The 18423-nt window shown below is 42.7% G+C and overlaps 1 protein-coding gene across 4 annotated transcripts in view; it reads left to right on the top strand.

Moving 5' to 3' along the window:
- SUN3 (Sad1 and UNC84 domain containing 3) overlaps window positions 1-18423 on the top strand; it is a 44839-nt gene that overhangs the window by 15383 nt on the left and 11033 nt on the right. For all 4 annotated transcript variants that reach the window (XM_070471853.1, XM_020905826.2, XM_020905828.2 and 1 more), the window contains 4 exons: window positions 3940-4043; window positions 15260-15300; window positions 16806-16977; window positions 18235-18319. In XM_070471853.1, the coding sequence (XP_070327954.1) occupies window positions 3940-4043; window positions 15260-15300; window positions 16806-16977; window positions 18235-18319 (402 nt within the window). The remainder of the gene's footprint in view (window positions 1-3939; window positions 4044-15259; window positions 15301-16805; window positions 16978-18234; window positions 18320-18423) is intronic.

The raw sequence follows: 18423 nt of genomic DNA, 5'->3' as shown, positions 1-18423 counted from the left end.
ATTCCTTAGACATTTTTTAATGTTTTTTTTTTTATGTGGACCATTTTAAAAATCTTTATTGAATTTGTTACAATATTGCTTCTGTTTTACTTTCTTTCTTTTTTTTTTTTTTTTTTTTTGGTTGAGAGGCATGTGGGATCTTATTTTCCAACCAGGGACTGAACCTGTAATCCCTTCATTGGAAGGGGACGTTTTAACCACTGGACTGCCAGTGAAGTCTCTCCTTTGACATCTTTTAAGAACAAAATGTATACATCTTAGTGTGTGCAAACTGCTTCTTTGTCTTTCCCAACTATAAGGTTACCCATTTGCCCACAAAAGTGCCAGATCCTCTTTAGCCACCACTGATGTGTTGATGATTTCAATGGAATTAAACTGAACTTGTATCCATTTTTATTTACTAGGGTGAAATCCACATAATATAAAACTGACCATTTTGACATGAACAACTCAGTGGCATTTAGTGCTTCACAATGTTGTACAACTACTACTTCTATTTCCAAAATATTTTCACCAACCCCAAAAGAAACCCCACACCCCTTAGTCACTCCCCAGCATGCCCCCACCCCAGTCCCTGGCAACAATATGCTTTCTAAGGACACACATGTTCTGAATGTGTCATATAAATGGAATCATACAATGTATGGCCATTTTTGTTGGGCTTCTTTCACTAAGCTCATGTTTTTGAGGCTCATCCCAGTGTAGACGAATCATTCCTTTTTGCAGCTGAATAATATTGCAACGTATGCAAACGTAAATGCAGTTTGTTTACCCATTCAGATGTGGATGAACATCCACCGTGTCCACCCTCTGGGTGTTGTGGATAGTGCTGCTCTGAACATGTGTGTACACGCATTTGTTTGAATACCTATTTTCAATTCTATGGGTGATACACCTACCGGTAAATTGCTAGGGAGGGGCTGCCCTTGTTTTCCAGAGAAACTGCCCCGTGTCACTTTCCCGCTAGTAGTGTGTGACGGTCCCAGTTTTCCCACGTCCTCACCGACACTTGCTATTCTTTTACCACTGCAGCCATCCTGGTGACGTGAAGTGCTGGCTCACTGAGATTTTGATTTGTATTTCCCTAATGCCTGGTATCTAGAGAAGGACATAGCAACCCACTCCAGTATTCTTGCCAGGGAAATTCTGTGGACAGAGGAGCCTGGCAGGCTACAGTCTGTGGGGTTGCAAGAGTCGGACATGAGTTAGTGACTACACCACCACCACCACCAGTGAATGATATCAGCTAATATTGAGCAACTTTTTATGTACTTGTTTGCCATTTATACCTCTTCTTTTTTTTTTTTTAACCTCTTCTTTGGAGAAAATTTCTTCTAGTTCTTTGCCCATTTAATTGGGTTTTTGTCTTTTTGTTGTTGACTTGTAAGAATTTTTTAAAAATATATTCTGGATACTAGACTCTTCTCAGATATATATTTTCTTTCATTCAATAGATTATCCTTTCACTTTTTAAGTAATGTCCTTTGATGCATAAAAGGTTTTAATTTTAGTGATGTCATATCTAAGAATACATTACTAAATTCTAGGTCATGACAGCTTACCTCTGTGTTTTTTCTGAGAATTTTATGGTTTTCACTCTTATGTTTAGCTAATTGATCCATTTTGGTTATTTTTTATATATAATATGAATTTTTAAATTTCATATTCACTTTTAGCAAATGAATTAAAAATGAACCAGATTCATTTTTTAGCAAATAGATATCTTGTTGTCTCAGCATCATTTGTTGAAAAGATATTTTTCCCCATTGAATGGTCTTGTTACCCTTGTCAAAAAAATGCAATCAGCTGTAGATGTATAGGCCTAGCTCTGGATTTGCAATTCTCCTCTTTCTCATCACACTTGATAATTTCAATTGTTCTATTTTTGAGTTCACTGAATCTCTCCTTTTCCCGCTAAGATCTGCTGTTGAGCCCATTCAGTGAATTTTTTCATTTCAGCTATTGTACTTTACATCTCCAGAATTTGTACTTGTTTCCTTTTATAATTTTTCAGTTGATCTTCTCATTTCACTCACATGTAATTTCTTCAGTTTTCTTTAGTTCTTGGTCTGTGGTTTCCTTTAGTTTTTCAGCCCATTTAAGACAGTTGGTTTGCCAAGTTTTGTCCAGTCAGTTCAGAGTTTGAACTTGCTCAGAGATGTCAGTCAAATTTTTCCCCTTTAATGAGCTGTACTTTCCTGTTTCTTTGTATGTGCTGTGATTTTGTGTTGTAACCCAGACGTTTCAGTTTTATAGCACAGTAACCCTGGGAACTGGCTTCTCCCCTTTTCCAAAGGTGGCTTTGCTGCTTGTTGAGGGCTGTAGTCATTTGTTTCGTGATGGTCACTTTTCTGACATCACAGTGGTCAACCAGTGACCTGACAGGTTTCCTAGAATCAGGAATAAGAAGGAGAGAGCAAGGGTGTGAGAACTGCTCTCTCAGTGCGGGCTCTTTGGCTCTGGCCGGGACTCTATTTCAGGGCCAGCCTGGGCCACCCACAGCTCTGCCATAATCTTCACCTCCTGTTTGCATGCAGCCCACAGACCCACCCAAGGTGCAAGCCTGGGGTCTTCTGGGACCTTCCTTGAGCACGCGTCCAGTCCTGGACACTCACACTGCCCTCCGCCTTCCCTCCCAGGCCCTTGCTCCCATGTGAGCCTTCATCCTCTGCCTTCTGTCTGCCATGATGTTGGATCCGTCTGCCACCGTCTCCATTCACCGTCCCTTGCCCAGACGGTCATGGCCAGTTTGTCTTTAATTCTTTGAACAGTCATTATACCCTCCCAGAAAATTTTTCCAGTGCATGGGAGTGGATGGAGGCAAAGATTGGCCTCTGCACTAGACAGTCAGGGCAATACCAGGTAGATGAATGTGTAAAGTCAGAGTAGCTGAAGAACAAGGTCTGTGTTAGATCCCTGGCACAAGCAAGCGGTGCCAGCAATATTGGCCGGCACCCACACAGCCACCGCCACCATTCTGGGAGATGGTATGCAAGTGAGTGATAATGCCACACTGCTCTCTTGCCAAAAATAACCTGCCCTTTCCTTCAGTCCTCTGGTTGATGCAAGCTTGTGATTAGCTTTTGGAATTCCAACAAAGTTCATCTTGTTAGTCTTTGCCAGCTGATGATTGTTTCAATTGGAGGAACAATTTTTTGAGCACCTTTTGCTGCCATTGAAAATTACTGTCACTCAAGAACCTGATATAGGACTTCCCTGATGGTCCAGTGATAAACAATCTGCCTGCCAATGCAGGGGACATGGGTTTGATCCCTGGTCTGGGAAGATCCCACATGCTGAGGAGCAGCTAAGCCTGTGAGCCTCAGCTGCTGAAGCGCATGCACCGTGAGCACGTGCCCTTCAACAGCAGAAGCCACTGCAGGGAGAAGCCAGAGCGCTGCAGCCAGAGAGGAGGCCCCTCGGTCTCAACTAGAGAAAATCCCACACAGCACCGAACATCCCACACAATGAAAGATTAAAAGAAAAAGTAACTTGCTATAGCTTCCCTGCTTAGAGGAATTTCTATTAATATATGTTGTCAACAAAAATTCAATTAACAATCACGAAGAAAAAAGAAGAATTTTATTCAAGCTAAACTGAGGATTTTATCCCATGAGACAGACTCTCAGGAGCTCAAAGAACTGTTCCATGTGTTAGAAGTTGAAGGCACCGTCGTATACATTTTTGAGACAAAGGCTCATGTCAAAATGACATACTGATATTTACATAAAGTTCATCCCCATCTTTGAGGAGCTGTGGTTAATGTGTGATATGCATGCACACCACACATCAAGGAGGGGGGAGGAGACCCAAATGGACACAGAGAAAGAACTTTTATTTTTTTCTTGTGCTGTCTAAAAATATAAATTGTTTCATCAATGTAAAATATAAGTATTTCCAGATAAACTCTTTAATCAAAGTTGATCTTTTCTTTAACAGGATTTATAAATCACATGAAGCTTAAAGAGAAAGAGTTTCCTCAGAAATCCAGACAAGTTTATGCTCTAATTGCAGAATATGGTTCACGGCTTTACAATTACCAGGTGATGTTTCCTTAAATCATTTTGTCTGTTACTCATTTAAAATCTAATGTGCTACAAACAGAGTCCAACTAGACGTGTGTTATATTGGTTTTGCATGTGAATATCTAATAGAACATCTAATAGGTGTTCAAGCTGGATTTAGAAAAGGCAGAGGAACCAGAGATCAAATTGCCAACATCCACTGGATCATCAAAAAAGCAAGAGAGTTCCAGAAAAACATCTACTTCTGCTTTATTGACTATGCCAAAGCCTTTGTGTGGATCACAGCAAACTGGAAAATTCTTCAGTTGATGGAAATACCAGACCACCTGACCTGCCTCCTGAGAAACCTGTATGCAGGTCAAAAAGCAACAGTTAGAACTGAACATGGAATTACAGACTGGTTCCAAATCAGGAAACAAGTACATCAAGGCTGTATATTGTCACCCTGCTTATTAAACTTATATGCAGAGTACATCATGAGAAACGCTGGGCTGGATGAAGCACAAGCTGAAATCAAGATTGCCGGGAGAAATATCAATAACCTTAGATACTCAGATGACATCACCCTTATGGCAGAAAGCGAAGACGAACTAAAGAGCCTCCTGAGAAAGTGAAAGAGGAGAGTGAAAAGGTTGGCTTAAAGCTTAACATTCAGAAAACTAAGATCATGGCATCCGGTCCCATCACTTCATGGCAAATAGATGGGGAAACAATGGAAACAGTGAGAGACTATTTTGGGGGGCTCCAAAATCACTGCAGATGGTGACTGCAGCCATGAAATTAAAAGATGCTTACTCCTTGGAAGAAAAGTTATGACCAACCTAGACAGCATATTAAAAAGCAGAGACATTACTTTGCCAACAAAGTTCCATCTAGTCAAAGCTATGGTTTTTCCAGTAGTCATGCATGGATGTGAGAGGTGGGCTATAAACAAAGCTGAGTGCCGAAGAATTGATGCTTTTGAACTGTGGTGTTGGAGAAGACTCCTGAGAGTCCCTTGGACTGCAAGGAGATCCAACCAGTCCATCCTAAAGGAAATCAGTCCTGAATATTCATTGGAAGGGCTGATGCTGAAGCTGAAACTCCAATACTTTGGCCACCTGATGAGAAGAACTGACTCATTTGAAAAGACCCTGATGCTGGGAAAGATTGAAGGCAGGAGGAGAAGCGGATGACAGGATGAGATGGTTGGATGGTATCACCAACTTGATGGACATGAGTTTGAGCAAGCTCCGGGAGTTGGTGATGGACAGGGAGGCCTGGCATGCTGCAGTTCATGGGGTTGCAAAGAGTCAGGCATGACTGAGAGACTGAACTGACTGAGTGGTAAAGAATCCACCTGCCAATGCAGGAGGTGTAAGAGATGCTGGTTCAATCCCTGGGTTGGGATGATCCCCTGGAGGAGGACATGGCAACCCACTCCAGTGTTCTTGCCTGGAGAATCCCATGGACAGAGGAGTCTGGCGGGCTACAGTCCACAGGGTCTCAGGGAGTCAGACAGAACTGAAGTGACTCAACACACATGGGTGTATAACTGATTCACTTTGCTGTGCTCCAGACACTGACCCAGCGTTGTAAATCATCTATACTCCAATAATGTGTTTTTTTTTTTTAAGAAATAATGTTGGGACCAGAGATCTATTAAGTGGTTTTTATAACTAAGACATCCTAAAAATTCTCCACAGTCTCCAATCCCTGCAGACTCCTGCCGTAGAGTGGATGTTTCTGATTCATCAAATTTTTCTCCTTCCCAGTTTCTCTGATTTGCGATGGGAATGTCTATGGTATGCTGGTCCCAGTACTGTATTTTGAAAGTACACAATTTGTTTGATTTCACAGCATCTTAGCTGGAGGGGAGATTGTTTTGGATGGATTGTGCCTGGGGTCTCATCCATATCTGACTTGGATGATATTTAGTTGAGGCATTGAACTTTAGACATAAGTTGATGCTGGAATGAATGAAGGCTTGGGGGTCTGTTGGGATAAAAGGATGTATTTTGCATGCAAGAACATTAATTTGGGGGACCAGAGTTAAAATGTCATACACTGATTGCTGTGTCCCGTCCAAAATTCATATGTTGAAACCTAATCCCAAGTATTGGGGCTTCCTTTTGAGCTCAGTGGTAAAGAGTTCATCTGCCAGTGCAGGAGACTCAGGTTTGATCTCTGGGTCAGGAAGATCCCCTGAAAAGGAAGTGGCAACCCACTCTAGTCTCGTATTCTTGCCTGGTGAATTTCATGGACAGAGGAGCCTGGCGGGCTACAGTCCGTGGGGGTCCAAAAAGAGTTGGACATGACTTAGCAGCTAAACAACAACAAACCCCAGGTATTAGGAGGTGGGTCCTTTGGGAAGTGATTAGGTCATGAGGGTGGAGCCCCCTGGCTGGGATTAGTGCCATTAAGAAAGAGACCCAGGACTTCCCTGGTGGTCCGGTGGTTAAAAATCCACCTGCCAACACAGGGGACAGGGGTTTGATCCCTGGTCTGGGAGGATTCCACATGCCGAGGAGCAACTAAGCCCATGCCCCACAACTACTGAAGTCTGAGCCCAGAGCCTGTACTCCGTAACAAGAGAAGTCAGCGCAGTAAGCCCACACACCACCATGCAGAGTAGCTCCCGTTTGCTGCAACTAGGGAAGACCTGTGCACAACAATGAAGACCCAGTGCCGTCAAAATGAATGAGTGAAAGGATAAATCAATAAAACTTAAAAGAGAGAGAGACAGCAGCAAGCTTAATGATCTAACCACAGGTGCAATCTGCAGTCATTGTATTAGGTTAGTCAAAAAGTTCCTTTGATTTTTTTAGGTAAGAATAAAACACACGTTTTTCATTTTCACCAAGAACTTTATTGAAATGTATTCATCATTTTGTTCCTCTTTCTTTTGCCATTTTTCAGGCAACTTCATAATTCCATCTTCCCAAAATGTTTTATCCTTTTGAGCAAAGAACTGTTCCATGTACCTTTTACAGTTTTACAGGGAATTGAAACTTTTTCCCTTAAGAGAATTTTGTAAAGACTGAAATAAATGGAAATCCAAAGATGCAATGTTTGGTGAACAGAGCAGATGGATCAGAACTTCCCGGCCAAGCTGCAACAGTTTTTGCCTGGTTATCAAAGAAACATGCAGTCTTGCAGTGTCATGATGGAAGATTATGCCCTTTCTGTTGACTAGTTCTGGACACTGTTTATTGAGTACTAACTTCAGCTGGTCTAATTGAGAGCAGTACATATTCATTTGGTGTGGCTGATGGTGGTTCATTTCACTTGCCCCACAGTCTCTTTAGCTTTTCATTGCTCATCACAATTTGTTTTAAAAACAGACCATTTTCATTATGTTTTAGTAGAGCATCACAGGTGGAAATATGGTCAAGAAGGCTTTTTTCGCTTAAATTATGTGGAACCCAAACATCAAAGCGATTAACGTAACCAAGCTGATGCAAATGATTTTCAACACTTGATTCTGATATTTTGAGTATGGTGGCTGTCTCCCACGTGATGTAATATTGAATGATCTCACTTCATGTCTTGATTTGATCCCTGTCAACTGGTGTATCCGAATGTGGAGCATCATTCAGCCAGAAATCTCCAGCACAAAATTTCACAAACCACTTTTGACATGTTCGATCACTCACAGCAGCTTCTGTGCAAATCTTTGTTTCTTTTTCAGTTGCATTTTTATCTTTCTTGATATATTAAATATGCCAAAAATGGTATATGCATATTATGCCAAACATACTGTGCCAGAAATGTTCCTTTTTTCTTCTGTCTTCAGTATTAAAATGGCTACACAAAAATTCACCAATTTGATAAGTTTTTTTTAAAATGTACACTGGTATGTCAGCAGTCACAATACAATCTAACAAAATTGTTTCAAACGAAGTTAAAGACAACTAAGCAATACTAGAGCCATTTTATAGGAAAAGAACTGAACAAACTTTTGGCCAATCCAAGAGCTTCCAGGATTCACCTGAAAGTTACAGGGTTTAAAATTAGATGACTTGCATGCATGCCCAGTAGTTCAGTCCTGTCTAACTCTGCGACGTAAGGACTATAGCCTGCCAGGGTTCTCTGTCCATGGGATTCTCCCGGGAAGAATATTAGAGTGGGTTGCCATGTCCTCCTCCAAGGGATCTTCCTGATCCAGGGATCCAGTCCGCTTCTCTTCTGTCTTCTGCATTGGCAGGTGGATTCACTGGGTGGTGGATTCTTCACTACTAGCACCACCTGAGAAGCCCTAACTTGCGACAGTTCAGTTCAGTTCAGTCGCTCAGTCATATCCGACTCTTTGCCACCCCATGAATTGAAGCATGCCGGGTCGCCCTGTCCATCACCAACTCCTGGAGTTTACCCAAATCCATGCCCATAGAGTCAGTGATGCCATCCAGCCATCTCATCTTCTGTTGCCCCCTTCTCCTCCTGCCCCCAATCCCTCCCAGCATCAGGGTCTTTTCCAATGAGTCAGCTCTTCGAATCAGGTGGCCAAAGTATTGGAGTTTCAGCTTCAGCATCAGTCCCTCCAGTGAACACCCAGGACTGATCTCCTTCAGGATGGACTGGTTGGATCTCCTTGCAGTCCAAGGGACTCTCAAGAGTCTTCTCCAACACCACAGTTCAAAAGCATCAGTTTTTTGGTGCTCAGCTTTCTTCACAGTCCAACTCTCACATCCATACATGACTACTGGAAAAACCATAGCCTTGACCAGATGGACCTTTGTTGGCAAAGTAATGTCTCTGCTTTTTAATATGCTGTCTAGTTTGGTCATAACTTTCCTTCCAAGAAGTAAGCGTCTTTTAATTTCATGACTGCAGTCACCATCCGCAGTGATTTTGGAGCCCCAAAAAATAAAGTCTGACACTGTTTCCACTGTCTCCCCATCTATTTCCCATGAGGTGATGGGACAAGATGCCATGATCTTAGTTTTCTGAATGTTAAGCTTTAAGCCAACTTTTTCACTCTCCTCTTTCACTTTCATCAAGAGGCTTTTTAAGCTATATATGACAAACCCACAGCAAGCATTATCCTCAATGGTGAAAAATTGAAAGCATTTCCCCTAAAATCAGGAACAAGACAAGGGTGCCCACTCTCACCACTACTATTCAACATAGTTTTGGAAGTGTTGGCCACAGCAATCAGGGCAGAAAAAGAAGTATAAAAGGAATCCAGATAGGAAAAGAAGAAGTGAAACTCTCGCTGTTTGCAGATGACATGATCCTCTACATAGAAAACCCTAAAGACTCTACCAGAAAATTACTAGAGCTAATCAACGAATATAGTAAAGTTGCAGGATATAAAATTAACACACAGAATTCCTATATGCATTCCTATATGCTAACAATGAGAAAACAGGAAGAGAAATTAAGGAAACAATACCATTCACCATTGCAACAAAAAGAATAAAATACTTAGGAGTATATCTACCTAAAGAAACAAAAGACCTATACATAGAAAACTATAAAACACTGATGAAAGAAATCAAAGAGGACACAAACAGATGGAGAAACATACCGTGTTCATGGATTGGAAGAATCAATATTGTCAAAATGGCTATACTACCCAAAGCATCTATAGATTCAATGCAATCCCTATCAAGCTACCAATGGTATTTTTCACAGAACTAGAACAAATAATTTCACAATTTGTATGGAAATACAAAAAACCTCGAATAGCCAAAGTAATCTTGAGAAAAGAAGAATGGAACTGGAGGAATCAACCTGCCTGACTTCAGACTATACTACAAAGCCACAGTCATCAAGACAGTATGGTACTGGCACAAAGACAGAAATATAGATCAATGGAACAGAATAGAAAGCCCAGAGATAAATCCACGAACCTATGGTCACCTTATCTTCGACAAAGGAGGCAAGGATATACAATGGAGAAAAGAGGAGAAACCTCTTTAACAAGTGGTGCTGGGAAAACTGGTCAACCACCTGTAAAAGAATGAAACTAGAACACTTTCTAACACCATACACAAAAATAAACTCAAAATGGATTAAAGATCTAAATGTAAGACCAGAAACTATCAAACTCCTAGAGGAGAACATAGGCAAAACACTCTCTGACATAAATCACAGCAGGATCCTCTATGACCCACATCCCAGAATATTAGAAACAAAAGCAAAAATAAACAAATGGGACCTAATGAAACTTAAAAGCTTTTGCACAACAAAGGAAACTATAAGCAAGGTGAAAAGACAGCCCTCAGATTGGGAGAAAATAATAGCAAACGAAGCAACAGACAAAGGATTAATCTCAAAAATATACAAGCAACTCCTCCAGCTCAACTCCAGAAAAATAAACGACCCAATCAAAAAATGGGCCAAAGAACTAAACAGACATTTCTCCAAGGAAGACATACAGATGGCTAAAATACACATGAAAAGATGCTCAACATCACTCATTATCAGAGAAATGCAAATTAAAACCACAATGAGGTACCATTACATGCCAGTCAGGATGGCTGCTATCCAAAAGTCTACAAGCAATAAATGCTGGAGAGGGTGTGGAGAAAAGGGAACCCTCTTACACTGTTGGTGGGAATGCAAACTAGTACAGCCACTATGGAGAACAGTGTGGAGATTTCTTAAAAAGCTGGAAATAGATCTGCCATATGACCCAGCAATCCCACTGCTGGGCGTACACACTGAGGAAACCAGATCTGAAAGAGACACTTGTACCCCAATGTTCATCGCAGCACTGTTTATAATAGCCAGGACATGGAAGCAACCTAGATGCCCATCAGCAGACGAACGGATAAGGAAGCTGTGGTACATATACATCATGGAATATTACTCAGCCATTAAAAAGAATTCATTTGAATCAGTTCTAATGAGATGGATGAAACTGGAGCCCATTATACAGAGTGAAGTAAGCCAGAAAGATAAAGACCATTACAGTATACTAACACATAAATATGGAATTTAGAAAGATGGTAACGGTAACCCTATATGCAAAACAGAAAAAGAGACTCAGATGTATAGAACAGACTCTTGGACTCTGTGGGAGAAGGCGAGGGTGGGATGTTTCAAGAGAACAGCATCGAAACATGTATATTATCTATAGTGAAACAGATCACCAGCCCAGGTTGGATGCATGAGACAAGTGCTTGGACCTGGTGCACTGGGAAGACCCAGAGGGATCGGGTGGAGAGGGAGGTGGGAGGGGGGATCGGGATGGGGAATACATGTAAATCCATGGCTAATTCATGTCAATGTATGACAAAAACCACTACAATATTGTAAAGTAATTAGCCTCCAACTAATAAAAATAAAAAAATTTTTTTAAAAAAGAGGCTTTTTAGTTCCTCTTCACTCTCTGCCATAAGGGTGGTGTCATCTGCATATCTGAAGTTATTGATGTTTCTCTCGGCAATCTTGATTCCAACTTGTGCTTCATCCAGCCCAGCATTTCTCATGATGTACTCTGCCTATAAGTTAAATAAGCAGGGTGACAATATACAGCCTTGATGGACTCCTTTTCCTATTTGGAACCAGTCTGTTGTTCCATGTCCAGTTCTAACTGTTGCTTCCTGACCTGCATACAGGTTTCTCAAGAGGCAGATCAGGCAGTCTGGTATTCCCATCTCTTTCAGAATTTTCCACAGTTTGTGGTGATCCACACAGTCGAAGGCTTTGGCATAGTCAATAAAGCAGAAATAGATGTTTTTCTGGAACTCTCTTGCTTTTTCGATGATCTTGGCAATTTGGTCTCTGGTTCCTCAACCTTTTCTAAAACCACCTTGAACATCTGGAAGTTCTCGGTTCACGTATTGCTGAAGCCTGGCTTGGAGAAGTTTGAGCATTACTTTACTAGCGTGTGAGATGAGTGCAATTGTGCAGTAGTTTGAGCATTCTTTGGGATTGCCTTTCTTAAGGATTGGAATGAAAACTGACCTTTTCCAGTCCTGTGGCCACTGCTGAGTTTTCCAAATTTGCTGGCATATTGAGTGCAGCACTTTCATAGCATCATCTTTCAGGATTTGAAATAACTCAACTGGAATTCCATCACCTCCACCAGCTTTGTTCGTAGTGATGCTTTCTAAGGCCCACTTGACTTCACATTCCAGGCTGTCTGGCCCTAGGTGAGTGAGCACACCATTGTGATTATCTGGGTCATGAAGATCTCTTTTGTACACTTCTTCTGTGCATTCTTTCCACCTCTTCTTGATATCTTCTGCTTCTGTTAGGTCCATACCATTTCTATCCTTTATCGAACCCATCTTTGCATGAAATGTTCCCTTGATATCTCTGATTTTCTTGAAGAGATCTCTAGTCTTTCCCATTCTGTTGTTTTCCTCTATTTCTTTGCACTGATCGCTGAGGAAGGCTTTCTTATCTCTCTTGGCTATTCTTTGGAACTCTGCATTCAAATGGGAATATCTTTCCTTTTCTCCTTTGCTTTTCACTTCTCTTCTTTTCACAGCTATTTGTAAGGCCTCCTCAGACAACCATTTTGCCTTTTTGCATTTCTTTTCCATGGGGATGGTCTTGATCCCTGTCTCCTGTACAATGTCACGAACCTCCGTCCATAGTTCATCAGGCTCTCTGTCTATCAGATCTAGTCCCTTCAATCTATTTCTCACTTCCACTGTATAGTCACAAGGGATTTGATTTAGGTCATACCTGAATGGTCTAGTTGTTTTTCCTACTTTCTTCAATTTAAGTCTGAATTTGGCAATAAGGAATTCATGATCTGAGCCACAGTCTGCTCCTGGTCTTGTTTTTGCTGACTGTATAGAGCTTCTCCATATTTGGCTGCAAAGAATATAATCAATCTGATTTTGGTGTTGACCATCTGGTGATGTCCATGTGTAGAGTCTTCTCTTGTGTTGTTGGAAGAGGGTGTTTGCTATGATGAGTGCATTCTCTTGGCAAAACTCTATTAGCCTTTGCCCTGCTTCATTCCGTACTCCAAGGCCAACAGTTTTGTTTAAAAGAAGAGAGAAGCAAAGTGCTGGCCACGTGAGGCATTTGTGAACTCTTGCATCCAATCTGCCCCAGCTCGAAGTATCTAAGACATAAAGACACATTCTAAGACATAAAGCTTTGGATCTCAGTCATCCTAACCCAAAAAAAACAGAAGAGCGTTCACCTTGGCAGCTCATATACAAAAACTGGAACAACGCAGAGATCAGCACAGCCCCCACACAAGGACGGCTTGTGAAGGCTTCCATATTTGTTAAAATATTTATTTTTAATTGATAAGTCTTCCATATTTTTAAGGATAAAACAATGAAGCAACAAGAAGAAGCAAGGCTGTGGCTCTGCCCACAGCTGTTTCTTTGCTTTCCCTCCTTCACCCTGCCATTTCTCAGGAGGCTGCCAATTCTATACCCATTCAACTGACTGCACATGCCCCCTGGTCCTCCTTTAATGGGCATGTTTAAGGTTGGGCAGCAGGTGCTTAGTTGGACTTGCTCTAAAGTCTTAATGAAGGCTTTGGACGGCTGTCCTAACCTTCCATGGGGCTCTGCCCACTTGCCAGGAAGGAAGCCCTGGGACCAGCACGCTCTTATCACAGGAGCCTCATGGAATGGATGGATTACCAGCCGTATGCAAAGCAGCCTCTGCCACATCTTTGCCATTTTCTTTTTTTCCCTGTGGACCACTGTCAATTCTTGTCTTCCCCATTCCATCCCACCCACACCCAACCCCATTGTTACAATGTTAGGAACAAATGTAGGGCCTCAGCTGAGAACTGCAGGAGTTGGAGTCACACCCATCTTTCACACCTTTTCTCCTTCTCCAGTCCTTTTTTTCTGTTCACTTTCATTGCCTCACTTTTCTGTTCAGTGACTTTTTATACCATGTTTGTTCCTAAAGTGGAAGCCACCTGAAGTCCTTTTGGGAATGAGGCAAATGCTTTTAAAAATTAGGAAAACATTAGCTTTCAAAGAACTCTCAAATTCATTTATCAGCAAATTAGTGAAGGCATACTTTCTGTATGTTCTTTTAAGGGTAAAACAGAAAAAAGTAACAGAAATGCAAAACACTGCCCCTAGCTAGAGGAAACCTATTCAAACAGCAACCGAAACACTGGAAATAAGAATTTCTCCCTACCAAAAATAAGCTCCCAACTCCACATGTCTGTACAAAGAAAAATATTGAGGAGAGCCTGTAATAAATTGCTCACTAATGAGAACCTACTGTATAGAAGAGGGAAGTTACTCAATTCTCTGTGGGTACTTAAATGGGAAGGAAATCCAAAAAAGAGGAGATATGTGTATACAGGTAGCTGATTCACTATGCTGTTAGCAGAAACTAACACAACATCATAAAGCAACGATACTCCAATAAAAATTTTAAAAATTAAATGCTCAGCAGAAAAAGAAAGGGGAGGTAATTGTCTTCTGCGTGGGGCACAGTGGCGCGAGTAAGATGCCCCTTGTGCCTTGAACCATTTTGGCAGCAAACTGATGGGAAGCCAGCGTCTTTGAAACATGAAAGCAGACTTGTTGGCTGAGAGGATGGGCCTTATTTGTCAGATAATACATGGATGGTCCCTGCGGTGAAAGTGACCCCCAAGGAGCTATTTCACAGCCCAACCCCAGAACTTGCCCACGGGACCTTTATTTGGAGAAAGAGTCTCTGCAGATGTCACTGGGGATCCTGAGAAGAACTTTCCCTGCATTTCCCAGACAGGCTGTCACCACACTGACACGTGTCCTCATGAGAGACTCATGGAGGAGAAGCAAGCGGGAAGAAGGGCTTGTGGGATGAGGCAGAGGCCTGGGTGATGTGGAGCTGGTGGGGGAACCTGGGGTGGGGCAGGGCGCAGCAGCCTGAGCGGACCCTCGGTCCACTGTCCCTGTGTGGCCTCCTCCACCGAGGCCGTGCACATCCTCGACATCAGTAGCATCATCAGCGGGGCTGGGGCACCACCTGTTCAAACACAAGGTGGTTCTGAGACCCCCTATCGGTGTTAGAGAAGCATCTGTGGTCCTCCTGATGTCATGGCTAATGGACTCCAGCAGTCAGCTTCCTCATGTAGAAAGGGGATACTCCTCACTGTTTACAGGGACAAGCTTCAGGGCTGGATGCTTCTGCGTCTCCTCTAAATACAACTCTTTGCAGGAAGATGCAGGTGTCTTAGAGACTCTGGGTCCTACTGGCCAGGTGTGTCTATCAAGGGTGGTCGTGTGATTTCCTTCCCCTCTACAAATAGGAAAAATAACTCCACCTGAGTAGGCAGGATTTGGACTGATTTGGCTTTGCTTTGTTTTATTTTTCAGGCCAGGCTTCGAATGCCAAAAGAGCAACTGGAACTTTTAAAGTGAGTGAGATGTTCTCGTGTGTGTGACTTTTTGGTGTCTGTCCAAACACTGGAATGCTTTTGTAAAATTATAAAACTAATTTCTGCTTCTGTGAATCCTTCTTGAAGGGAACATACACTGGGAGGTGCTTTCAGTATTATTATTTTTTTAATGGGATAAAATTAGAAAACTAGACCAGGGTTTAAATACCTGGAATGGAGAATTATGAAGCCATTAAAATAATTTAAAAATACTAGTGAGACACAAAATTATTTTATTATTTAGTACAGCTTTTTTGCCTGGGATAAAAACTTTTAGAAAACCTATTAACAGTTTCTATTTCTTCAGCAGTTTTGCATTTTTCAAATTGTGAACATAGATTGATTCATAAGTTTTTGCTTTTTTGTATTTTTTAGTCACTAAGTCATGTCTGACTGTTTGCAACCCCATGGACTGTAGCCCACCAGGCTCCTCTGTCCGTGGGATTTCCCAGGCAAAAATGCTAGAACGAGCTGTCTCTTCCTTCTCCCGGGGATCTTCCTGACTTAAGGATTGAACCTGCATCCCCTGCATTGCAGGCAGATTCTTTACCACTGAGCCGTGAGGGAAGCCCATGTCATAAAAGGGGGAAAGAAGTGGCTTCCCTGCTAAAGGGAAGGCCAGCGGTAAAGAATCTGCCTGCTAATGCAGGAGACACAGGTTCAATCCCTGGATGGAGAAGGTCCCCTGGAGGAGGAAAGGACAACCCACTGTAGTGTTCTTGCCTGGAAACTCCCATGGACAAAAGAGCCTGGCGGCTACAGTCCATGGTCACAAAGAGTCAGACACAACTTAGTGACCACACACACACACACACACTCTCACTAAGTATTAATAGTACTTACATTTTTTCAACATAAAGAAACACCCATTGGTTTGAGATTTTCTTATTCTCTCTACCAGTAACTTTCAGACTGTACAAGTAGCAGAGCCGATTCTTGGGAAGTAAAATCTTGCACCCTTGAGCTGGTGGAAGGCAGTTGCCCCGTCCCCACCTCTCTCCCCTAAGCCCCCACCCCTGGCCCCCTGAATCTTTCAGTCACTCGTCTCTAAAGGCTGGTTTACAGAATTTCAGAGCTTGGTTGGGATCCCCCTGCTCCGTACCCAACTCAGAGTGCAAGGTGTCCTGACCGTGAGGCAGTGGGAGGGGGATTTAGGGCACTGTGAAGTTGCCCAGCTCAAGTCGGCGTGGCCTCGATCCCCGCGGGAGGACTGGGATAAGTGAAGTCCTCTGAGCCCCTTCCCTGCACAGAGCGCAGCCCAAGCCTGCGATGCCCTCAGGAGTGCTTCCTGGAATGTCTTTGCTCCTCATACACAGCGCAGTGCAGTTCTCTAGAAAAGGGGGTATCGCCTGGGCACCCCTCACTCAGGGTTCTCTCTTCTGCAATGTAAAGCATCCTTTGGTTTTGCTGGCCCTGAAGCCCAGCATGGGGCTGGCGGGGCGTCCACTGCTTCCTCCTTTCACTGTGAAGGTCTCCATTCACAGGAAAGAGAGCCAGACTTTGGAAAACAACTTCCGGGAAATTCTCTTTTTAATTGAACAAATAGATGCTCTGAAGGCATTGCTTAGAGACACACGCGATGGTCTGCACAATCACAGCTGGAATGCCAACAGAGACTCTGCTGAAGGCTGGAACCACACCGAGATCATCGACGAGGTAAGTGAGCCTGGGACGGAGGCAGGGGCTTGTCCACTTTCAGAAAGTGGACAACTTATGTGATGAGGAAACGTAATGATGACTGGGATGTGTGGTCTGTCTGCTTCTTGAAAATTCCTTTTCTACATTAGCTTGTAAAGTGAAGTGTTAGTTGTTCAGTCATGTTCAGACCCCTTGGACTGCAACCCGCCAGACTCCTCTGTCCTCAGAATTTTCCAGGCAAGAATACTGGAGTGGCTAGCCATTCCCTTCGACACAGGATCCTGCCGACCCAGGGGTCAAACCTGGGTCTCCTACACTGCAGGCAGACTCTTTACTATCTGAGCCACTAGGGAAGCCCCTACTTTACTTTTACTAAAGCTCACCCCTTGGAAGCACACTTTTTCATAATTGCTGTGTCACAGGGAAAATTTTGTATTGCAGTAAGACAGACTTCCATCCAAATAAGTAAATGACTCTATTTTAGTTTGCAGTAAAAAAAAAAAAAAAAAAAAGACTGCTCATTCACAAATGGCAGTCTCTGAAAGTTTATACACAGATACTTAAATAGTAAAATATTTTTATTCAGGGACCTAACGCTAGTGTATCTGACCTAGTGAGCACCAGATCAGGTAACATGATGATGAAGACCAAGAGCTTGGTTTTACTTCTCCTTCTGTTAGCACTGGCTTCGTTTCTTTTTCCTGAGATTCTGTTTTTTGAAATACACATACTGCTGACACTGACCACCACTGCCTCCAAGCCCCCATCCTCACAGCCCTGGGACAAAGTGCTTTGTCATTTAGAACTCAAACTGTTACATTCTCTCAGGATGCTTGCTTTCTTAGACTCAGAACATCCTTATAACACAATATTGATTTAAAAGATGAATAATTTCTAACGCAAGCAATCGGGTGCTCTGTGTAAACTTCCTCGATTCCCAAACACCTACAGAGCGTTCCAGTCTTTATTACTAAGCAGGACACTGAAAGGGGGCCCCCGCGGATCGCGCACACAACCTCACTGGGCTGTTCCACTGTGTGAGCATTTCGGGGTGCTCGTCAGGGGAATGACATCCAGCCGTCCTCCATGGCCTTGGCAAATGGCCCAACACCTCTCAGCTCCCTGTGAAACACGGATCCCACGGATCTGCGGAGGTGATAGGAAGAACCTGTGTGTGTTTGGCAGATTAGCAAACATAGTCAATATAGTCAGTTGTCAAGACTCAAGAAGTTGATGGAGATTGTTAACAGGAAACTCTTTTTACAATTTGTACAGGAAATGTCCAACTTGGTGAATTACATACTGAAAAAGCTGAGAGAAGATCAAGTCCAGATGGCTGATTATGCCCTTAAGTCAGCAGGTGAGTAAAAAAATGTTAAGCTCGGTGTAAAAAGTCAGGACTTCAGAACGATCTCTGTTCACTAGTGTCTGTGAAGAGGACCACAGGCAAAGCCTGCCTGCCAC

This window comes from Odocoileus virginianus, chromosome 1, assembly GCF_023699985.2.
Source record: "Odocoileus virginianus isolate 20LAN1187 ecotype Illinois chromosome 1, Ovbor_1.2, whole genome shotgun sequence".
Taxonomy (NCBI): domain Eukaryota; kingdom Metazoa; phylum Chordata; class Mammalia; order Artiodactyla; family Cervidae; genus Odocoileus; species Odocoileus virginianus.
The sequence above is the reverse complement of the archived record's forward strand: the minus strand, read 5'-3'. Positions and strand labels throughout refer to the sequence as shown.